Source organism: Cygnus olor, chromosome 1, assembly GCF_009769625.2.
Source record: "Cygnus olor isolate bCygOlo1 chromosome 1, bCygOlo1.pri.v2, whole genome shotgun sequence".
NCBI classification, from domain to species: domain Eukaryota; kingdom Metazoa; phylum Chordata; class Aves; order Anseriformes; family Anatidae; genus Cygnus; species Cygnus olor.
In genome coordinates, this window is record NC_049169.1 from 94,707,158 (window position 1) to 94,731,517 (window position 24,360).

Sequence of the window (24,360 nt, forward strand, 5' to 3'; positions counted from 1 at the left end):
TCCAATGAGGCACACTGAGAGCAGTAACACATACAGAAGCCCTCCTTTGCTATTCTCTACCTGCTTTGCTACTCTTCCACCATTCCCAACTCCAGGTTGAAGAAAAAGTACCTGAAAAACTCCCTCTGGAAACTTATTATGGCAGTCATTTCCAAGGCAATGTTGTTGTGAGGTTAAGACTAAGAAGAGTGTTAAAACTCGCAGCTCTTCCTGTGTGCCCAGTTATTTACACCTCTTCAAAAAGAGCTCAAAATAAGCCCACATAGTTGGAGGGAACAAGCAACTAGCTGAATAGGGCTCCCTGGAACATCATACCTAAGAAAATATCCCGTACTCTTTTCAAAAAAAAGCTGGAGCAAATTATATAAATTATAAAAAATTTCTAATTTGCAAATTCAGAAATTACCTACAGTGCAATCAAATCAGATTTAAATTCCTTGTAAAGTAATCTTGTTGTCATTTTATTAAGTCTCTCATGATATTTTTATTCTTGGATGGGCTCTTAATGTCCTTCCCAAAGCAAGTCTTTCAAACGAAAAGAGACAATGAGTCTTACCTTTACCCATTATAAATGAAATTTGTCTTAACAAACAAGCCTGAAGATTTTATTGACACTCCCATGCTACTCTTCCCATCCTCATGACGCATTTCAGGAAATGCTGAAAACATTCTCAGGAAAAAATAAAAAAAACAAACAAAAAAAACCACATCCATGGTGGGAAAAGCAATGGAGAATGGGAATGGGACTCTCTCACTCCTGTTCCTACTGTTTCCAGTTATTACTGAAAAATGTTATACGTTAATACAGAGCAGATCTGTTTGGTAAGGTGCTAGGTTTGTGCACAGACTCCAGAGATGGGTGATAGCTTTGCAAGATTCAGGACTTCCAAGCGCAGCACGCATCATGGTTACCACACCAATACTGCCCCAAGAGAATCCGCAAATCACAATACTGTTGCTGCCTGCCCTGAGGGGAGTAACAAAGCTGAACTGGAGCCCATGTTTTCCTCCTCAGCCTCTTCTCTTTTGAGAAACCTGGAGGAGGCAGCACTTGACACCATGGATAAGCTGGCCTTAAAGATTTATCACGTGGGAGGGACAATCATGGGTTTGCCTACAAGCAGGGAACACTTTGCTTCCCTCCAGCCATCAGTATGCCAGATCACTTCAAACTGCATGCAAACCTGCAAGTAATTCATCTTCTCGCCACAATAAAGAAATCTTATCTCATTTCCAGCAAAGAGCAACTACTCTGAATCCCCAGCTACAAAGGAAGATTTCAAAACCCATGTTTTCGTACCTCTCTTTGCGGCTCCCCAGCTTGCGTGCTGTATATTGATCTCCATAGTCCACTAAGGAAAGATGACGAGAAAAAACTGTAATTTTATTGCCCACAAATAAATCCTCAAGGTGTAAGCTCTCATACTTGGTGCGCTTCAGAAAGGTGCGATGGTTCTTCACATCATACTGCAGAGAAAAGAAGATTAAGATTTATCATAGCAAGAGATCTAAGCTGTAGGCAAACTCAACATAATTTTTACTCTACTTTCAGAAATTTCCATGCTACGGTGAGATTGAATCTGATCACTAAATTGATTTAATTCCTAACCATTTGAACTTGCATGCGTACTGGGAATGCCTAGAAGATTAAAACCCGATTAAAAATTTGTTCCATTTAAATAGTCTCAGGGTGACAGCTGTCTTTGCATTTTTTATTTTACCATTTGCTTGTGCTAATTCAAACTGTGATAAACGGTTCACGTGCCTATGGATATCTCTGCCCAGTCTCACTGAGAATTTCCCCCTAGCAGATCTGTGCCGTTTCACAGGCCAACGGCTCACACCAGTAATGACCATGATGCACACTGTCTGTGGCAAGTCTCCTCTTCAGGGCATTGTTCCAGTGATACTACGCTTTATTTGACTGCATAAGACTCTGAATTAGGAATGGATGGATGGCTGCAGCACTAGGTTGAGAAGTTCTCACTGCCTAGAGCTGCAAGCTCAAATGCCTGTCAAGACAATTCAGCTTTGTATCATCTTTCTCAGCAAGTAGCAAGACGGTAATGTGCAGTTTTCTGGGTGGGCTGGCAAAGCACAAAAGAGAACCTGATGAACACACTCTTCTCCACTCCATGTAAATATTACTGATCCCTTCAGTTTCCTGGAGAAATGGAATCCTATGAAAAGAAAATTTTTGTCCTCTTCAGGCTAAACTTCTCCTTTTCTGTTTTCATTTATGTGTACTGTCCTCCATTGCAATGGTATACAAACTAGAACAGCATTACAAGAAAACTTCATTCCTGCAAGCCTTGGAGAAAAAAATAAATCAGTAAAATTACATACTCCATGTTCTGAAATGTTTGAATTAATCTCCTGTTTTAGGCTTGAGCTAGATGAATTGTGAGCTTTTCCAGAACAGCTAAAACTTTGGAGATCAGAGAATATAAATTATCTGTATGCTTCCTTCTGCTGAGGCAGAATTACAAGGAAGAATCCTTCCCTGCTGAAATATCTTCAGCCCTCTCCAATCCTACTACGTGTCCTTCAGTTACAAGCATAGGGGTAAATGAAACAATAACATACTGAAAAAAAAAAATCACTTGAATTCAGCTACTTGTTTTTTCATGTACTTGGCCAGGAATCCTATTAACTGAATTGAACATTAAAATTCTTCAGCATCTTGACTAAAAATCTGAACATTTCCTTGGTTATTTCACTAACAGTTGTTAGAAAGGCAACCTCCCCAGCTTTTTCTCCCTTCTCAAGCAGAAGATGAAGAGGGGAAAAGAAACAAGAGAGATATCTACCTGTGTTAAAGAATTCTTTAGAATGGAATTTTGGATGTTTAAAATACCTTTCTATAATGCAAATGATAAACTGCAACAGAACAGATGTAAGACAAATTTGATTGTTTTTTCCCCCTTCTCTCATGTACATGTGCAGGTTAATTATCCAAAATAAAGTAGTTCTCTGCTAAGCACATGTTCTTTTTAAAGACTTCTCTCTTTTTAGAAAATATTCTGTAGAAAGAAAAGTTGTTCAGGCTGTAGGAATTTCCTGTGAGAGTTATTAGCTACAGAAAACTTGGACAGTTGGGCACATCTCTGTCAAGGCATCCAGTCTGATCACAACAGTTGCTTGCTGTTCTTGGACAAAAAACTGTGCTGTTTTCTAATGGCTGCAAGGCAAGCTGGAAACTTGTCACATTATTCCCTCTGCAATTTTCCTTCCCAGGAATAACCAAGATATGAAGGACTAAAAAAGAAAAGCTGACGATTTCACATAACATAAGCCTTCAATTGCTCCATTCCACCTTCAGCTGGGGTGTGTGATAAAGGAGAGCTATCACTGCAACAGTAGGAAAGGTGATCTCTCTATCAATCTCTCTCTTAAGCAGGGAGAAGCAGGCTCACATCCATTACCTCCCTTCTCCTAAAGCATGTTAGAGGTGAGGGTGGGCAGCCATCACCTCTTGGGAAGACACCAAAAGACGCAGAAGAATTTGGCAGTAATGAAGAAAGAATCACCGAATTTCAGAGAAACTGAAAAAAAAAAAAGATCCAGAAGGCAATCCTAAATTTAATCACTGTCCACAAACTCACCCCAAAACTGATTTTAAGAAATCCTTTCTATAGAGGTGTTAAAAGCATTTTTGCTTTTTTAATGGTTGTCTTGATCATACACAGTCCGTGTAGACTCATGACTGTTAACACACAGCACTTAAATCTTAAAATGAGAGCACAACAGCAAAATGCTAGTCTACCAAGTCATAAATGTTTGATGCAGAAAGTGTTAAGACAGCTCAAGAACACCTTGAAAGCTCTTGGTTTTGAGACATCTAGGTGAAATGAACAACAATTTTGTCAGCCTACACATGGTTGTGTAGGAAGATTATTACGGCTCCTGACTGATTAGCTAAACTGTCTCTGGAAAAAAAAAAATCCTCACATTTTGACAGCTGTGCACACAGACATCATACAAATAACTAACTTAAAAGGGACAACATCATGGTAGAGTTTGTTTAAAGAGACTATCAGTAAAAAGTGCAAAGTGCATCTCCTCACACTGATGGGTACCATGGTTTCTTTCAGTAAGCAATTGTTTGGGTAAGAAAAGGCACATTTTGCTAGTTTTCTTATTTCTGATCTCTGCATTTGATACTTACAGCAGGAAAACTAAAATTTCATAATGAAATTAAGAAGTGTGAATATCCAAACCTAGTCTACTCCCAGACCTTTAGATCTCCATTAAAAATTAGAAAAGACTAGTCAAAACCATTCACCCATTCCTAAAGGGGAGCACAAAGAATTGGCTGTTTCACTAGGATTATCTGTACTATCCATACTTCATTTTTATATATGTGCCTGCTTCTGCAACATGCTTGTTTTAACCTATTAATAAACAGAGGGGAGTAGTTGTATGAACAATAAGTCAAAAAGCACCACTGATGCTTTTTTTTTTTTTTTGATGATGATTTGGATCCCACTGTCTGAAACATCATTCCTTGCTTTAAAAGCAAATTAAGAGTAGTTTACCATTTCCTCTACTTTGGTAACTTTTTTTTTTTTTTTACACTTTACTCTTAAGAGACTTCTGGAATTTCAGTTGAAGCTTATTTCCCTGCTTGGAATTAGCTTCAATTTGTGTTTCTCATGCAGTAGGTTAGCACTGATTAGTTCCAATACTAAAACCCAAGTAGAGATTGAATGAAAACAGATTTGTGAAAATGAATCTCTCCGTGCCAAAATAAGATTTAAGATAAAAATTATTAACATGGAAGCTTTTCCACATGTTCCACTGTGACCTAGTGTTTTTGCTTTTTGTTTAGTTTTAGAAACAGAACAAGGTACATCTTAAATTACATTTTCATTACCTGGAAAATTAATTGGCATAGGTAGTGGCCTTCCATTTTTCAAACTGTTTAATTGGATATTGTACTTATAATAACAGGATTTTTTCTTGTATTCTTACCATTTCAACTGATCCATCCTTTGGATAATAGAGAAGCTCATAACGCCGAAAGAGTGAAGCATTTGGGTCATACCATTCAGCAGTGAAAGCATATCTATCATCTTGACTCTGAAACAAAAAAAGGGAGGGCTATCAGAGCAACCATACATGTTTCTAAATACATAAATAATAATAATAGTAATAGTAGTAGTAATAATAATAACTAATAAACTTCCTTGCATTTGCTATCAGAAAAGTCAAAAAATTCTTTAGTAAATGCACAGCCTGCACATCTTCATCTGCTTAACACAGCTGGTGACATCTTTTCACTTGTCAGTTCTCATCTTTTAAGTATGATGAAAACAATATGGCAGTTTTCCAGGCAATCTCAAATCTTATTCTGATTTCATCAGTCATTAAATCTGATTTGTTATAGCAGTTCTTGTTAGACTTCTTAATTTTGTGAAATTGAGCCAGGTATCTGACTTACTTTGGTATGTTAAAAAAAGTGTGTTCGCTCACACGAAAATACTGAATTTTAACGTTTCCCACACAACTTACAGGAAAACACTTTCCTCTTCCTGACCAGTGATATCTGAACTTCCGTTAATGCTGAGATAAACATATTTGAGCAAAGGACATTAGTTCAATTCACTACTTAACTGCCTGAAATTTACATAAAGCACAAGCAACCTGATCTCATTTACACCTCATTTTCTGCCATTATGGGGTGTGACTTGAAAGGTAGACTGCAATAATTATGAAACTGTAGCTACATGCTTAGCTTGTCTCCGCTCATCCTTCAGGGAAGCAAGCACAAAGGCGATGCAGTGCATGTGGACGTGCAGCTCCAGCACCTCTTAGTGGTGTGTGTTTGGTAGCTGTTGGTCCTACAATACCAGTTATTTGACAGCTGCTAGATGGAGCTCTACGTTTTTATTTTCCATAGCCTTGCTAAGTCTGATTGCTGCTCCTGAGGACAAGCATGGTCTCATCACAGGCTTCCACTCTTTAGAGGTGCCCGTACTCTCTTATCTTAAACATTTAGGTACAACTGGGAGTTGAAGTTGCAGCCAAGTAGGCTTTTTTTGTCCTTCAGATTTTAGAAAAAAGCAGTATTTCAGTTGTTCCAAAGACAGCCCACTAAGCAACCAGACAGAAGGAGTTCCCACGGGCTTCAATGACTGCTCCGGAACATCAGAAGGTAAAGAATCGTAATCACTTTTGTGGTGAGTGGAAGCCTACAGACATTAAGCCAAACAAATCCGTGCTCTTGCTTTTGTTGTCAGTGCAGTTTTTCTTTCAACATCTTCAGCTTAAAACTGACATAAGAACTTTTGCAGGTTAAAGACTTAACAGAAGCAGCGATGGGTAAGAATGAGATAAAAAAGAACAATTTCATAATTTCACAGTGTGACGAATACATATGTCTGGTCAGTTAAAGGCGTTGAGGCAAGTTCCCCACCCTACTGTCAGCCCTTACGGTGCCCTCCACTGCAAAACAAAGGCATGATTGTAACACAAAGAGACTTGCACAGTGGGAGCAGCACAGTCTTATCTCTACACTACACACTACAGCCTTTGACATTACTTAAACATGTTTTAGGTGCAGCATCCTGCACAAAAACTCCCTGAGGACTTAGCCTAGTTTCAGGCCCTTATATACGCTAGTCATGCTCGTGTCTTCATTGCTACCACCGTCATTCTAGACATACGTAAGCCAGAACAAACACCTTCCTACGTGAAAACTCACACCTTAGTTCTTCCATATAGGCATGTCACTGGCAATGAACAACAAGGAGGGCTGACAGATTATAATAAATGACAAATTTCGCCCTTGATCTTAAATACACTCCTACTGCTGGAAGACGAGACAAAGCATTTGACTGATGTATTTGACCATCATCTGATCACGGATGCATGTTACACAGAACCACTTTGAAGCAGCAGTCTACCACAGAGGTTGTCTGAAAAGAAATGCAGTCCTTGTTCCTCAAGTACTACCTCCAGACAAGGACTAGTGACATATGAAATAAATGAAGATGCACTCCTCGTAACACCAAGACAAATACAATTGTATTTACGCTACCGATTTTATATTATAGCATCACTTTCAAACATGTTTGCTAGGTAGCAGTTGACAGAGAAGCTACTAATTTTCATTTATGTAAAACTTCGGAAACATCCAAATGTTTACTTGTTCATGTAAACGTGTTACTTGCCTGAGACAAGCAAAGAAAACGCCTTTAGATTTTTCATTTAGTCACCAGTATCTTCGCATTTACAGTGAAGAACTGCATTGTGTCTTGTCTGTTGAGGAACTGGCCTGCTTTTTTTTTTTTCCTCTTAACATATCCTTGGTTTTAAGATGCATTCAAAATTCATTTTCTGAGATCTTACTCAACGTCCGAGCTATTCACATTTGCTATTTAGCAAGCTCTGCTGGCCACTGCTTTTTATTTAGCTGAATGGCTGAAATGACCACTCTGTATTATCTTCTTTCAGGATGGCAAGCAAACCCAAGGTAATAAAGGCTACTTAGGCTTGGAAAGCACTGCTGAGCTAACCCCCAAATGCCCAGTAAAGGAATCAGTTAGCAGGAAAATTGGAATTGGTTATTATTTTATACCTGGAAAACACACAGAGCTAACAGTTTTCTAAAATGATCAAAATTAAATCTGTAAAGCTGGGCCATAACTAGAATTTCCTCTGCTTTATAGACATAAAAATACCACAATAAGTCATTTTTAAATGCAGAGAACAGTATCCGAAGAAAGCTTACAAGCTTAAGGAAAACATTAGAAAAATAACTGGAAACAGATTACATTTGTGAACAGGTAGATTGTTCCATACCGCAACGTGAAGAAATTCAATATTAAAAGCAACCTGTAGACTCTGCCAAGCAAGTGCAATGTAAAACACAACAGGACTGCAATTTTACTATTGCAGATTCATACAGATAGCCTTAGAACTGACAGAAAGCAATCCAGAATGCAATCACAAAATGGAATAATGCAAACATATTCAGATGAGCCCTTCCCAGGCATCGCTGTAAAACTGACACTCCAACTCATCAAAAACATCAACCGATTTCAAATCATATGTTTTAAAAATTGACTACATACTAAGCTCTTAATAAATCTTTTTAAATGAGAAGTGAGACTTTTGTTTAGTTACTTAATGCAAAGACAAATACCAAACACAAACATCTGTCCACTTCCCATCACATACAGTAAGGACTGCAATAGAATATAAAGCCTTCACAACCCTGAAATTATCTTTTACAAATATTTACTTTCATCTTCCATTAAAGTGCACAATCACCATAACTGCTATGGCAGACAACTTTCCTGCATACTCTTCCACGAGTGTGTCCCAGGCTGCCACATGGAAAGGAGTCTCAAAGACGGGAAGGTACTATGGGAAACATGCTGTGGCTGCTCCTTGCCTTCTGCTCCTCCTCCTAAGAAAGGCAACTCACAGAGAAAACACATGTCCAGAACGGGGTGATCAGAGACCAGTGGGGATCTGCCAGGTGGCGTCGTGCTCAGTGCACCACCCCGCTCTGGACCAACACCACATCCTTCACAGCCCTCAGCCAAAGAGGGGAAATGGCTGACACGGTTAGGGACCAGTGAAATCATGTCACCGTGAACAGCTCAAATAGTAACAAATCAAGTCAAACTATGAATATCTTATAACTCAAAAAATTCTCCCTTGAAAACATTAGTTTCCATTCCTTTCTGTATCTGCACCCTCATCACAATTACACACAGCCTCTTCGATCACGACCACACTATTAACCAAGCAATACCTACTGAGACAGAAATATTTTTCCTTACGCTTTCACATCAGTGGAAAAATTACCAGCATTAGAAAACCCAGCAGTGACTGTCTGCTTTATATTCACATACTGATAGTTTCAGAGTTGCTGTCTTTAGTTCAGTTTTTGCAGCCCTTTCTATGGTAAAATCCAGGGCCACTGAAATCAGTGATCTCAGTTCACCTACTGCGAAGACAAAAAGAATAATCTTTCTCTTTATTCCTTCTTTCACAAGCTGCAGGGAAAAACATTTGGATATATGTGTAGGTTTTGCTAGCTTAGGCTTTTTGTTTATACTTCTATGTGTGAATATGCAGTAGGAGTATGTATTCTATGGCTCTGTGCACATGAGAAACATTTATTGAAGTACAGCTGAATACAAAAAAAAATCAAATATTGTACTTAGTTCTGAAAGTGATGGGAGTAGCAGGCACTCTTTGCTAGCATGGGGCTAAGTTCTGGAATCTAAATCAAAGCATTTCTGACAGAACTGTGCTCATAAAAAACTGCAGCAGGGAGAAACAGTTTGTCTGGAACGTGGCTGCCAAGGAAGCTCATAACCTGAAAGCAGAACGCTTGGTAAGCTGGGCAGGAAACGATCTCTTGTCCTGGAAAGCTCTCAGATTTCCAAAGGGCTTCTGCTCTGCAGTAAAACAAAAGCAGATCTTCCAAAGCTTTCATGAGAAAAAACAGAGGGGTAGAGCAGCAGCTCAGGGAGTAAAGAAGTTCCATGGGAAGGTGGAAGAACAATTTTATCCCTCTGGTCTGAGCTAAGCAGAACATGCAACTGGTAACATACAGTTATCCCACCTTCAAGGTGCTTCCTGACTGGCACACTCTTTTACTGTTCCGGGATGAGTATCTTTGTCCTCTCCCTCTAGTTTTGACTAGAAATTTCATCCTAGAGATGAAATCCATCTCTTACAATGGAGTAAACAGGAAATCAGGGTTTTAGGCAATTTGTTTCTAATGGTCATGTGCAATTTCTGGCTCACCATAGTCTAAGAGAAGGGCAGTTGAGATGATTCCCCGTGTTAACATACAGGCAACAAATTTTTACTAGGATCTTGCCTTTCATATGACTTTATTCTTTTTCATTATAGAGATAATTCTGTCCCATCAGTGAGCCTGAAGTTAATATTTTTCTACCTGTTTGCCAAATTCATGCTCTTAGCTGTAATCTCTACAATCTCTAGCTGACTAGGAACAACCACCTGTGCTTAAAACAGTTCCCAGCCTGCAATGCACCCTCACTCATTCAGCTTATTACTCAAGAAATTTCACATGAAACTATCAAAATATTTCTTATAATTACAAAAGCTCTGAGGTATCTTGAAAGTGCACCTTTACATGCTGTTAGTAATCCTGCCTCTGTGGAGGCTTATATATACTATCAGGAGCGGCAGCATGCATGACATTTTGACACAGGCTCACGGCCCATTGCCCACATATTTATAAGTTTAGGAGTCACAAAGAACATCGCTGTTTTAAGTGGGTAGCTTCATGTCTGCTGCTCCTTCGATTTTCCCGGTGACTCAGTGGCTCTGAAATCCGATCTGAGGGAAAACAAATCAAAAGGACCTGAATCAACTCCCACTGAAACAATAAAAAGACTGCATAAACCTCAGCAGAAGCTGAATCGGAGTCAAAAAAGACCCGTCTTGATCTCCTGATTCCGTATTTTGTAAAACTCTGTGCCGTCTCAGGGAAAAGCTGTGCTCAAACACTGATCAAGCTATTTGTATGAAAATTACTGGGAACAGGTTGGGCCAGCAGGCAAGAACAATCCTCAAACTGAATGAGTATTTCCCCTCATACAGAAAGAAAACTTTCTGGAAAGAGAGTCCTGAAACTTTCTAAAATTATGGCAACAGTTTTAGGAGAAACATTTATTTAACAACCTGGCTGCTTCCTATGCCAGGCTGTTGGCACTCTGAAATATTTGGGGAGAGCAAGAATATTTTTATAAAAAATTAGATGGTATTAAAGGACAAAAATACAAATTATTTTACAACTTTTCAGGTGAAGATATGAAGCTGACTCCAATATAAGGTAATCTGCTTATACACTAACATGTACTTACATTTTTTAGAAATAAAAATAAATAAATTACAAGTGTATGCAAGTTTGCTGAGCACTCTCTTTGGCAAAAGTTAGACTTTGTTGAAATGGCCAGCCCACTGGTATCTTTTTTCTCACCTTTCCTATTTTTTCTGTAGAACCTACATAGAACTACTGCAGTATGTGTTGGTGCCATCCCTCAACAGATGTTGGCCTCGTGCTCTTCAGACAACAGGCTGAAGTGGGGGACCTGACTAGCTGCCTTCCTCAAAACCTCAGCTTCTCAGAATTGGATCCAGAAGTTATTGTTGTAGATGTATGATTAATCTCTTAACAGTGGGTATCTAAGTCCTGTTATGAATTATTTGAAACAGCTCCTCAGAGCTCACAGATCATTCAATCTTCTGGACTAATCACCACTTCAGATTTAACTCTACCACAAAAGGACTTCAGCAAAACTGAAAAGAAAGACAGTGATAAAATCCTAATCTGAGGAGCTGGAATCAGGGCTGGCAGCCAGATCCATCTCCACCTCCCTCCAAAGCAGCCACTCGCAGACTCATGCTCCCCCAACAGGCCACAGGTAGAAGCACTGTCACAGCCTCACCTGCTTTCTGAAGAGCCCCAAAAATACTACTTTTGCTTCAAACTGTTTGCTGTTATTAGCTTTAGTGTTCTCCCATTCTAACATTCAGACAGCTTTGCTTTATTTTCAGCTGAATGCTTTTAGGTGTATCTCCCCAGGGAACAGGACACCTAGCTTTTCAAGTAGCACTGCGTTCTCATGTATTCAGAACACCAGACAAAAGCTGTCACTTCAATGAGCTTTAAAGATGGGCTCAACCAGTGGGCTAGCAGTGCTTTTCTTTCGGGTAAGGACATCTCAGATGTGACAGTCCCCTGCAGATAAAACCATGAAGCTGAAAGAGCAAATCAAAACCATTTAAAACAATTAGAGTCTCTACAAAAATGTTACATAAAATGATGAGGTTGAAACATCAAACAAGACATGTCAAGCTAAATTACATTAATAGATGCCAAAATATTTAATGAGTTGGCCAACTCCATTTGTGCAAATAGTTTTCATCCAGGAGAGGGGAAAAAAAATCATGACCAGTCTTCTGAGATGCTAAATAAAGGTTGATGGAAGTTAGAAAATGGGACCGGGATTCCTCTGCTCCCAGCTCTTCTTGGACTGCCTGTGCAACCTCAGGCAAGACAACTTAACCTTATGTGCCTCCTTTCCTCCAGCTTTAATAAATTAAATCCTTACTCTGGGAGGCCTTGCCACACTCTAGGCAATAGTAAATGTACCTGCATCTGGGCCGGGGCAATCCCAAGCACAAATACAGGCTGGGCGGAGAATGGATTGAGAGCAGCCCTGAGGAGAAGGAAGGACCTGGGGGTGCTGGTGGATAAGAAACTCGACACGAGCTGGCAATGTGCACCTGCAGCCCAGAAAGCCGACCACATCCTGGGCTGCACCAAAAGCGGCATGGCCAGCAGGGTGAGGGAGGTGATTCTGCCCCTCTGCTCTGCTCTCGTGAGACCCCACCTGGAGCGCTGCGTTCAGCTCTGGGGCCCCCAGCACAAGAAGGACATGGAGCTGTTGGAGCGAGTCCAGAGGAGGTCCACAAGGATGCTCAGAGGGCTGGAGCACCTCTCCTGTGAAGACAGGCTGAGGGAGTTGGGGTTGTTCAGCCTGGAGAAGAGAAGGCTCCAGGGAGACCTTGTAGCGGCCTTCCAGTGCATAAAAGGGGCCTGCAGGAAAGATAGGGAGAGGCTCTTTGTCAGAGTGGAGTGATAGGACAAGGGGTAATGGCTTTAAACTAAAAAAGGGTAGGTGTAGATGAGATATAAGGAAGAAATGCTCTGCCTGTGAGGGCTGTGAGGCCCTGGCACAGGCTGCCCAGAGAATCTGTGGATGCCCCATCCCTGGAAGTGCTCAAGGCCAGGCTGGATGGGGCTTTGGGCAACCTGGGCTGGTGGGAGGTGTCCCTGCCCATGGCAGGGGGGTGGAACTGGGTGGGCTTTGAGGTCCCTTCCAACCCAAACCATTCTGTGATTCTATGAAATAAATGGGATACTTGTACGTTAAAAGTTGTAAAGCAATTCTAGTTTATACAAAACAAACAGCATCACTTCCTTTCATACAGTCTATGACTGAACTGCTACAGCGAGATGCCTTTCAGAGAGCAAAGGAACGGTTAGCAAAATAGCTAGTGTCACTTTATCACAGAGCAAAGCACTTGCTGCTTCATCAAACATGTCTGTCTTCTTAGTTTCCAGGCACTGTATGCCCTTCAGTTTGATTGAACAAGAAGGCCTGTACGTACAACTTCAGAAGGCAACAGTACTAGGCAAATACATTTCTGTACCACTACACTCTGCCTTTCTTTAGGACTACTTGTCCTTACTAAATGACAAGCAAACACAAGAAATAATGAGCCCTGGTTCTTTCTACTCGTGTTTCCCATCCCCGACTGTTTTACCTGCAACTTCTCTTCAGCTCAAGCATTTAATAAAGGCTCAAACCCACCTGGACTCTCTGATGCGTAACTAGGGTTGAGCTCACAATGAAGTCTTTCTTTAAAGATGCCTTAGAAGGTTTCTTCCCCCTTTGCATTACTGTGAAACCTGGAGGAACATCATTGTCCCTCTGCCTGAAATCTGCCAGTAATTTCAAACTTACTGGGGAGAAAAGGGAGGACACAAGACAGTGGTCAGATACACACATGCAAACTGAGATCACATAAATTTTGCTTTTCTGAGGCAAGTAGGCTGAAAGCAGCTGTACGAAAAATTCCATTTGCACATTATGAGTAATTTCCTATCATCAATAATTCTTTAAAAGAAAAATATCCATTTACGAAAGAAAAGGGAAAGGAAAAAAAAAAGTGCAGAAACAGCTAAGCCATTAAATGTTGGTGACAATTTTGCAAGAAACAAGAGACTTCAAACATACCGGTGGCATTTAACGAACAGCATTTTAAGTGGCAGAAAGTGCTCTCACTTTCAGCATTGTAATGCACCTTAAAACCCAAAATGAATCCTCAGCAATGCACACTTATTATGTTGTGCTATTCAACCCATCTTCTACCTTTCACAGTTCCTATAATACAGGATATTTTCCAGGCAAAACATAAATCCACAACACTGTGCAGATAGAGCTCTCAATTAGCTCTGTCTCTCAAATCTCATTTTCCTCCTCCTCTTCTGTCCATGTTTCTGACACAGGCATTGGTATAATTTTTATAACTCCCATTCCACAGCCCCCTTGCTGCTGTTGGTCCTCCCACCACTTTCTCAACAGGCTTTTCTTCAGAGTCAAAAAAATCACTTGCAAATTGAGAAACATCTGGCAACTGCAATTTCCATGGCAATATCTTGACTACAGACAATTCTCAAACTAAACCTCGTATTCATAAGTTCACTGGTGAATTCTGGAAGTCTCTCTTTTTTTTTTCCCTTTCCTTGTATAAAGCAAATCCTACCTATTGAAAATTTCACAGAATTTCTAGACAACTATTAGAAACTAGTTAAGATTGGTTAAAATTTCAAAAATCTTAATCAACTCTGGAAATCTTTTAAACAGGTGAAACACTGCTGCATTTAGAACGCTTCCCCTGCCATAAACAGGTGCTACTTCCTCCAGATCCAGCTACCTGACTCCTACTACTACTGGTACCCAGCTTCTCAGATGCCTTTTGGCATATGTATGTGCTTTTTGGCATATGGCCGTTGCTGCCCGGACCTTCTGCTGCCAAGTAACGTGGGGATATTTCTGTCTCTGTAGCACTGACCAAGTTAATCATCACCTTTGACTGGGATTTCAGTTCAATAAATCTACTCCATATGTGCAGGGGTCTTGATGAGCACAGCTCTAGAAGGCTGAAGACCCAAAACTTTCTTCCCAGATTTAGAAATCTGCATTCCCACCTCACAACAACAACGTTATCGGGCTGTTCTGCCAATTTGCTAAGGAAGAAATCATCTTTTACTAGATTATGCAAATGCTGCAGGCTTTCTATGTAGCATGTAGGCGTGATTAGTGTAACCTATTCTTTCCCCCTCCAGTCTCTCATGTAAGAGAGTCAAGAACTGAAATCCTCAACTCTTAACTCCAACCCTCTTCAATTACATGTTATAATTAAGTACTTAGTTATAGGATTCATGTTATTTTTCTAATGATGTTGGAATACAATTTCTCTAAAACACATGAAGGACCCCATACTGCTGCTACTGCTCTGTGAAGACAAGTGTAGCTTTAGAAGACCAGCTAACACTTATTTTGAGGGGAATATCTCTCCATTTAATGCATGCTACATGATGTACTTTATTAGGGTGAAGATCACAAGTTATATTATTGTAATCTTTAATTACACAGCCCCATATAATTTCTCTAGTAGTAGTCAGTAGTGCTCAGCATTTTCCTACCTGCCTCCACGAACTCAGGAAGAGCGTGACAGTGATTATAGCAAAAGCAGAGCTATTCCCCGACTCAGAAAAGCATCTCTAACACAAGTCATCTCACAGACTTGGGGCACTTGCATAATTACATTTCAGGATACAGCTTAGGTGCTTTGCAAAATCCATTAGTAGTGGCATCACTAACACTGCCATGGTCAGCTGCTGGATGCTGGGTCTCTGACTTTGAAATAGGAGGTTAGTGTCTGCATGTGACCCCAGAAAGGACAACAGGGCTGCACATACACTCAGCTACCTGTGCACCCCATTACACAATCCTTCCTGTATTGTACTTACAGGAAAAAAAGTTTTGAAAGGCTCAAAACTCATCCAAACATTAACGTTGACAGTCACACTCAAAGGTAGTCTCTCCTTTTATACACCTTTCCTCTGTCAGAACTCCAGCTTTCAATTTCCAAGCTGTTCAAAACAAAAGCTCTTTGGAGGAACACTGAATTTTTATCTATTTTTTGTTTGTTTATTATTTGTCTGCTTATTTATTAGGACCGAGAAAGTATTTCAACTTGTTTTCCACAAATTCAAGTCTTCCATTCAACTTTCAACTCCCAGTAGAAGCTGTTTGGAAAATTTCCAGCAGAATGGTTCAAGTTTCAGATCATTATGAGCAGCTGGAAGCAGAGGTTCAAAAGGAAACACCTAAAAATCCTGAATGAAAGCTCTCAACAGCACTTCAGGCTATCCTAATGCCTTCAGCATCTTTAAATTATCTCGGCTTATAATAATGTTCTGAAAATCGTTCTTAACAGGAACTAATTGTTTCCCTTGGAATCACAGCTAAGGGAGCCAGTGTCCTTCGGTCCGCTGACACCAGTGAGCATTAACACCCCAGAGTTCGAGTGAATGTTCCAAAGACCGCACGTGCTGCATCCACCTTGAACAGTCAGGGTACGTAATGGTGTAGTAAAGATTTACGATGCCCCGAAGTACACAAACAACCCTGTCGACAGGTTGGTTATTCACTGCTATGGGCACTTAAAGCAAGTACTTTGCCTGCACTGCTGTTTAACCAAATGCTGAAGTTAACACACTATTTTTTCGTAGATTGTGTCAAATATTAACTCTAATGTAGATGGACTAAATCCAGATCTCAGCTAGCACAGATGTCGTGGTCATATACCCTTTAATCTGCTGTCAGACTAATGACAAGTTAGTTGTGAACAGGAGTTCTCATGACAAAATCTGTTCAGCAGCTTCCCAGGAGTAAAGCTGTCAGAAAGTAAAAACCTGTGTGGCAGAGGAAACAGAGTGGGTAGTTTGAATCCTGTTCTTAAACTCTGCCATTCCTAATGACTTTTTACAGGTCAATTTTATGAAGATTTCTTTGACCATCTAACAAAAATTACTTCTCTTCCAGAGCAGAGGAATTTTGTCACCACAGTTTTGAGCAGCCTACATTAGTCTCCAGAGACGTGAAGGTCTCCGCTGGATGCAGGCAGTGACTGAAGAATAACAAACCTGTACATGGTCTTGGTCAAATTGCTTAGTTTCACCTTGACAGATATCCCCTGCATTAGTGCATTTGATGCTCGGCACTTTCACAAAAAGGAGGCTGTATTTCCCACTTCATCCTTCTGTAAAATGGGAATAACCATCATCATGGTCCATTATTCCAATGGGAACAACCATCAGCACGTCCACAGAAGGACAGCAAGATTTAATGGATAAAATATCCAGACTACTTAGGTACAACCCCTCATCTTGTTTTTCTGAAAAATGAGGCAAAGGCAGCTCATTTTGTTCACCCTCCTTTCCCACTTCTGCAGACTCTTCGTTGCAGTGCAGAAACCAGAGGCCTGCAGAAGCAGCCAGAACAGGGCTGCTGTCCCTGCCCAGCCCAGGCTCTGCAGCTGCCCCCAGCAACCTCTGCTGGTCCAGCAGCTGCAAGGACTGGATCCACACCACAGCTCATCCCTTCTCCCCAGTGAGCTGGGGATGTTCAGGCTTCGAGGCCGTAGCTCAGTCATTACAAACTGTGCCATATGAGAGAACATCAGGCAAGGCAAGGACAGCATTGCTATCAGGTAACTAGAAAACACATGGCATAATGCAGTCCTGCTCCACAACTGCAATTCCTAGACACTACAGTAAGAGAATGAACACAGAGAAAAGATAAAAATAGAAGGGGTACTAAGTTTAGTGAAAGATCATACCTAAATATGCATGGCATTCATGTGGAAGAACAGGTACGCAGCCTCAACTGTGCATGCACACATCCTCCCCTTCCCATGTGTATGGGAACACACTCTGTTGTGTGGCTGCTCTTTCCAAGCATGTTAGCATATTCTGCAGCGAAAGCATGACTTTTTTAATGAATAAGGTGGTTAAAATTAATGAAGAATCCCATGCAAATAGACGCAACAAGGCTCTCGGGACTGCATCGCCAAGAGCCACTTTGCAAATATCGGAGCACCATCTGGTGTTCAACGGGAGGTTGAACACCTTATTTCAACTTCCAAGTACACTATGCCTCAAAAATAGTTAAATGGCAAAACGAGATAAAAAGACTAAATTATAAAGCACAGATTCTTTTAGTCATTTTAATACAGGGAAGTGGCTGAAACGGGGTCACACAGCCTTCTTCAATACCCAGCTTCCAAAAAATGCCAATGCCACGTGTTTTGGAGGAGTAACAGAACTCTTCACTCCAGGACAACTTGCAAGGGCAACCTCGCAGAGCTTACCTCATAGCGGAAATGTATTTACCTATAGGTATTAGCATGAGAAAAAAAGAATGTCTGCCTTTTGTATGTGCTCCCCTTATCAGGGGATATTCTCATGATACATACAAATACTTGCTAAGCTCTCCATAATAAGCTGAAGCACTGTGTTCCAAAGACTACAGGTTCAACATTTACTCATCAATCCTTATGTTGTTTTTTCTTTCCATTTTGTCAACTGGGAGAAAACTCCTGGGTTCCACTCACCAAAGGGTACTCGGTGATCTTGGTAGGTTGCTTAGGCACCAGTGCACCTGGTTTCCACCTGTGTAAGGCCACAGGTGAACACAAAACAGTTCTGGAGGATTAGGCCAACCACATCCATGAGGTAGAACTTTTAGTGATTACTCATCGCTACTCACAACTTAGTCAAACTGCTCAACTGAACAGCCCAAACCACTCTTCAGAGACTCCCCATTCCCTCGGCTTAAACAAAATGGACACCACTGACTGAAAAGAGGAAGAAAAGTCAGGGGCTGGGGAACACAACACACAAGATGGAGCTGAGACACCGGTGCCCGCTTGCTTGGCTGGCCAGGGATAGGGGAGGGCGAGGGTGGCCTGACTACAGCCCATAGGGCCAGCGGGGGACACACTGCACAGGACACATGCTGACAGCAAAACAGGCAAAGGACACAAGCTGAAAAACGGCAAGTTCCAGTTACACAGTAGGATTCTTAACCTTATGGTTAACTTATGGGGTTTTTGGTTGGTCAGCTGGTTGGTTTTTTTTAACCAAGACACTGGAACGGGCTGCCCGGAGGAGAGGCATCTCCACCTTCTGAGACTTTCAGGACTTGCCCGGGCACGGCATGGCACCACCTGCTCTGATTAGGCCTGTTTTAAGCAGGGGGCCAGACTGGATAACCCCGAGAAGTCCCTTCCAACCCGAATGCCAATTCCATGATTTTTATTGTCAGTTTGGATGCTTCTTGCCCAAAGGTAACACCCATCCTCCTGCACTCCTCCATGTCCTACAAAGACCTGTTGGGTTCTTATAATAACCCAAGTCCAGATGTGCTTTCAACAAAATTAAAACCTCTGATACAACATACTTCAGCATAAATTTTATCCACATGAAATCTGCCTGGAACAATTCTCTAAATAACCACTGTCTCTATCATCAACTCCCATTATTTCTTTATTACAAACTTTCCTTTCAGTTGGCAACTTTTCTTTTCATTCCCGACAGTGGCTCACTGAGTAATCCCTGAATTTCTTTGGTTTCTGGCAAAATAAAATAATAAAAGAAAACAAACAAACCCATATAATTAGAATAGATGTGCCAAAGTTATTAAGAACTGTACCTATAATCTGAAGGGTCCTGAGAGACAATTCTGGGTGATAAAGGGAGATTAATATGGAATGTATCATTATGTAATGATACATTCATTAGATAACTAGATCACTTTGCCTTTCATGCTGTCAGCTACTTCAGACACATCAGTCAGAAGAGCTATCACTGCATCTAAAATTACTGTTAGAGAGATGGCAACTCCTGCAAGCCACAGCCGAGAGCTGGCTAGAGTAGGAGGCAATTTATCCCGTGCATTCTGAACCTGTCAACTTTATATATGCAGGGCGGTATTTTGTATAGCAAGTAATGCCATAAAGATGCCAAAACAATTCCTGGAACAATGTTTTCCATTGCTCCATCAGATATAGCTCACAGGAAAGCTGTATTGAAAGCTGTATTCTTTTAGCAGTTTTCATTTGGCTTGCACAGGCCCAAAGATTCTGTTATTTTATTAGCTCCATCTTCTGCCACGTGCATAGGCTACCTGCCCGAGAAGAAAATTAGCAATACTAGGAAACATTGGTTCAAAAAGAAACGCTATCATACTTCTGATGCTCGTAAGACTCACCGTGCAATACGACATTTTATTTTCCCTGTAATGAAATGCTGCAAGTAATAGCCATTAAGTAAGGAAACCTGTTTTTGCGGTTGTTTCTGTCATGCCAGCTTACAACAGAAAGACTCAGGCCACTTACTCTGCAGATGAAAAACCAGGGTAATCACCAGCTTGTACCCCAGTGAAACTGACCCTTGTTTGAAGACCAAAGAAGCAAATCTTCTCAAGCATTAAGGAAGTTTTCTGGGGGAGAGGTTTTGCATCTCTTCCACAAGTTTAAAAAAAGAAAATGCTATTTTTTTTTAAAGGGCAACTGTTTTGCAACAAAAAGTACATAATTTGCAAATGACTAAAAGAAAAGTTATTTTATAAATGTGCTCTTGTTCAGGAAACTCTACTGAATGGGAAAGAGTTTTGTCTCTTTATATGTTCATCTCTGAATGACCACTCTTCACCAAGTCATCCCATCTTACCAGCTAATCCAGTATGGTTGAGATTACTGGTTCCCAAATTAAACTCCAGTAAGCCAAGGTATAGTTCACAACTGCCTCAGGAGCTGTATTGCCTTATAATGCCTTCAGCCGAAAACTTGATCACAATATGACAGCGCTGGACCATGAGCAACCCAGGGCTCACTGTGGCCAAGTTCTAGAAATGGCTGATTTGCTTCCTATTTTCTAAGATTCATTTCCAAAACACAAAGTCTTTTCCAGTGATGAATCAGAGCTGTTTTTTAAAAAATATTAATTTTAAACAATTAGTTAAAAAAATTATTCATTTTCTTCCCTGTCTTAACCAAGAACTTCCATGTTTCCAAGAACTTCCAATATTCTCTAAGCTGGGTTTTATTTAGCAGTGAACTGATAAAAATAAACACATAATATAGTAGTTGTAAAATTTTCTGTTGAAGTTCATTAAACTGCTCATCTCCAGATATATTCAAGATTGTGGTCAAAATTACATGACTGCATGCTCTGGCAAGCTACCCCAGAACAGCCAACTTCATATGTATTTCCCCCGATGCTGCAGAAAGAATTAAGTTAGTTGGAAGCTCAAATTCCACTATGTGCCTCCGTGTCCACAAAACCAAAGCCGGATGACATCCAGATGACGTCCTGTTAGACAAAGCCACCTGGCTTTTTTGTGCCTTGATTTCTTTATGTGCAAGATGGAAATAGTACTTGTCTATTCTGCTCTGCAAAGAGTCTTGGTGATGTACTCTGCAGTTGTGAGAGCTGTGGGGGCAAGAATAACGGTTTTCTTTTAAAAAAAAACAACACAGAGGGAAACGAAAGCATGCAAGTGCACCTGCAGACAGCCTAAGTGCAATAAGGCTCTGTACCTGTATGACCACTGCTTGCATGCACAGGCCATTCTTCTCTGGCAAATGGTGGATTTCTACACCTGGAACTCTTTCAGGTGTCAGAGTGCAACAAACTCATTAATAAAAAGAAATTAACATTTTCGAGATGATGCTCCAACATGTCTCTGTGTGTTATTACATCCATAAAAAGAGTAACTATTTCCAGCAGCCAGGTGAAACACCACCTCTGGAGAGGGAAACAAGCGAGATTCTCTCAGGGAATTTACTGCCCACAGTCCACAGCAGCCATATGTCACACATGCACAATCAAGATGCCAAAATGCATCAGAGCTGATTTGAAATACTGTCAACTGATGACAACAAAAACTGCTTTCCAACAACTAGCAGACCTTTAGGCCAAAGTGCTGTCATGGACAAATAACTGCAGGGTGTTTCAGAACATTTCTCCTTTACCTTAGCTTCCCCCACAGTTATGTGCCTGGTTTTACAATGCACCCAACCAAGTTTCCCATGCACTGGCTCCGTGCAAACCAAGTGTAAGGTCTAACACTAGTACACTCTGAATTAAAACAACTAGAAGTTATTATACTTTTCTTTCTGTGGCTATGATATGATTTGTAACATGGTTGTTTTTTTTCTGAGTAGATATACATGTTACAACTAATGCAATCATAACTCATAATTTATTCTACTGACTATAAGCAACACAGTACTCTGGGTCTGGCAAGCTTTCTACCAGAATTCTCCTTGCTTTCAGAACATAATTAGGTTCCTGAGTTAAAACCTGGCTTGTAGAATAACATTTGAATTCATTGGAAGGAGTTGTTCATTTTTTAATTCATTGTGTCTGAGAAAAGATGTTCTGAAAATGTTTGAGATGGATCAGGTGTATAAAGTCACAGTGTCCAAAAGTTTGGGAACTTATCTCTTTCTCGGGATGCTGTATGCCTACCTAACTGGGTGGCACACGTTCCTGTAACACCTATTTTCCCATCATCTTCCAGCTACCAAAGTGTTCTTACTGTATTTTAGGAAATTGGTAGGAGAAAGGGTGCTTGAGTGGGAAAGCTGGCTGCTTTGCAGGTATGAAAGAAACAAACTGCATTCTATAATACATGGAATGTCAGAGAAAATCAAAAGAGCAGCCCATTACATTACAGGGAAAGAGAACAGACAAAATATAATGCAGAGGAAACTGAAATACACAGCTTCTTCTTGCTTCAGCACTCACAAAAGCAATTAAGCAGGTTACAACCAGAGAAGTAACACATTTGGTTTTAATCAGGGGACAGAGCTGCCAAACAGGGAAAGAAAGAACAGCTTGAAGAAGTTAGACATACCCATGTTAGCATGTAAAATGGTCCTTGATGTTCCACCAGGACCAGCCAAAGAAACCCCAAACCACACTTATTTCTGAGCACTCCTAGAGAAAGGCCACCGGGCCCTGGAGGAGGATAAGGCTGGGACAGCTGCCTCACTGCTGCCTTTGGAAGATAACGGAACGAGTTATTAAACAGACAATTGTTGAGCATCTAAGACAACATGATAATAAAAAGCAGAAAATGTTAACGTGTCAACAACAAATCCTATCGTATCCAGTTTCCAGTTACACAGTAACTGACCTAAGTGAGTAAAGGAGAAGTCACTGATGTGACACACTTGGCTTTGCTAGGACTTTTAATCCAAGACACCCCACATTCTGACAAGTAGGAAATCACAGCCTGAACTAAAGAGCAGTTCTCACTGCTGTATGCAAAAGTAATTAGGAATACTTCACTCACAAACCGGGAGATGATTTCCGGTGGAGTCTCAAAATGGCCCGTCCTACATCTAGTTTTATTTCATATTTTATTTCAGCGTTACACTGACAATGAAACAGAGAAGGTGCACGTTCAGAATCTGGGCTCACACTAGGCTGGGAGAGACTGCAGTTTGGTAAACAGAAGCAGAATTCAAAGTGATTTTGATTAGCTGAGAATGGTCTGAAATTCTGTAGAGGCCAATTACTACAACGATGATCAAGAAAATAAATTCAAATACCTGGGGAAAATCTAGCCAGACTGCAAAAACACAGGAAAAGATCTGAAAGTTACAGAGGATTGCAGTTGAGCAGGAGAATGCAGCCAGGAAAAAAAAAATGTGGCTAATTTGTCACTGAATATCTAGGACACAAGAAACGAGAATTTTGTGCTGGTCAGCGGCAGTGAAACCTCAGTTGGCATATAATATGCAGATTAAACACCGCGTTTAGAGAAAATTGCAGACAGTAGAAAAAAAATCCAAAGTTTAAACACACATGATCAATAGGAAAATACTAAGAGAACAAAGTCAGTTTAGCATAGAATAACATGAAAAGATAGAATAGTGAAGCAATAATCTTCAAGTTCTTTTGCACATAACAGACAAAAATGGGTTATCTTTATACCTGCCGTGTATAGAATTAGTAACCACTGGCATCAGCTGCAAAAAGGAATGTATAAGGAAAAAATACAAACAGTAACTATAAAAATCAATAAGTAATGGAACTATGTCAGGACATCATGCAGTCCCTGTCACCGAAGGCTCTTCAAAACAAGTTAAACAAAATCACCATGGGAAGTATTGTTAGAGGTAGCTGTAGGATTCAACACCACTTTAATGAATCGGTTAACTTGTGTCACCTCAGCTGCAAAGGAAGGTTAGAAACACATCACATTCACAACGAACAAAACACACAGCTGCGATACGCATGCTGTGCCTAGGTGACATCCGCGTAACCTCACAAAGCAGGACTTCTGTTGACACGAGTAAACACAAAAAGCGCATTTGTAATTTTGCCCGGATTCACCAAGAGACCTGTACGCCCTGTGTGTGGAAGCGAACTGTGGTGCTCCTGATGAAGCGGCAGACGCTGATGCCGAGTCTGGGTGCTCTCACAACGCTGTGACACGGGCTGGAGCAGCTGGGACAGACCCGAGCTGCGTGAGGGATGGATGGGGCTTTGGGCAGCCCGGTCCGGTGGGAGGCGCCCCTGCCACGGCAGGCGCTGGCGCTAGGTGGTCTTTGGGGTCCCTCCAACCGCACCGACCTGCGATCCTCCAGCCACACCCCACCGCCCGCTCGCCTGCCTGAGGAACCACAACGCCCGGCGCTCAGACGTGT

The 24,360-nt window shown here is 40.9% G+C and overlaps 1 protein-coding gene across 3 annotated transcripts in view; it reads right to left on the minus strand.

Moving 5' to 3' along the window:
* The window catches only part of NME7 (NME/NM23 family member 7), a 95,928-nt gene that overhangs the window by 71,322 nt on the left and 246 nt on the right, over positions 1 to 24,360 (minus strand). Inside the window, exons 1-3 of one of the 3 annotated variants that reach the window (XM_040570137.1) lie at positions 22,560 to 22,586; positions 4,975 to 5,082; positions 1,301 to 1,467 (exon numbers count right to left, since the gene is read on the minus strand). In XM_040570137.1, coding sequence (XP_040426071.1) covers positions 1,301 to 1,467; positions 4,975 to 5,082; positions 22,560 to 22,571 — 287 coding nt within the window. In that variant the 5' untranslated portion in view covers positions 22,572 to 22,586. Of the gene's footprint in view, positions 1 to 1,300; positions 1,468 to 4,974; positions 5,083 to 21,237; positions 21,274 to 22,559; positions 22,587 to 24,360 lie in introns of those variants that run through there. The other 2 variants (XM_040570147.1, XM_040570154.1) reach the window with 2 other exon arrangements.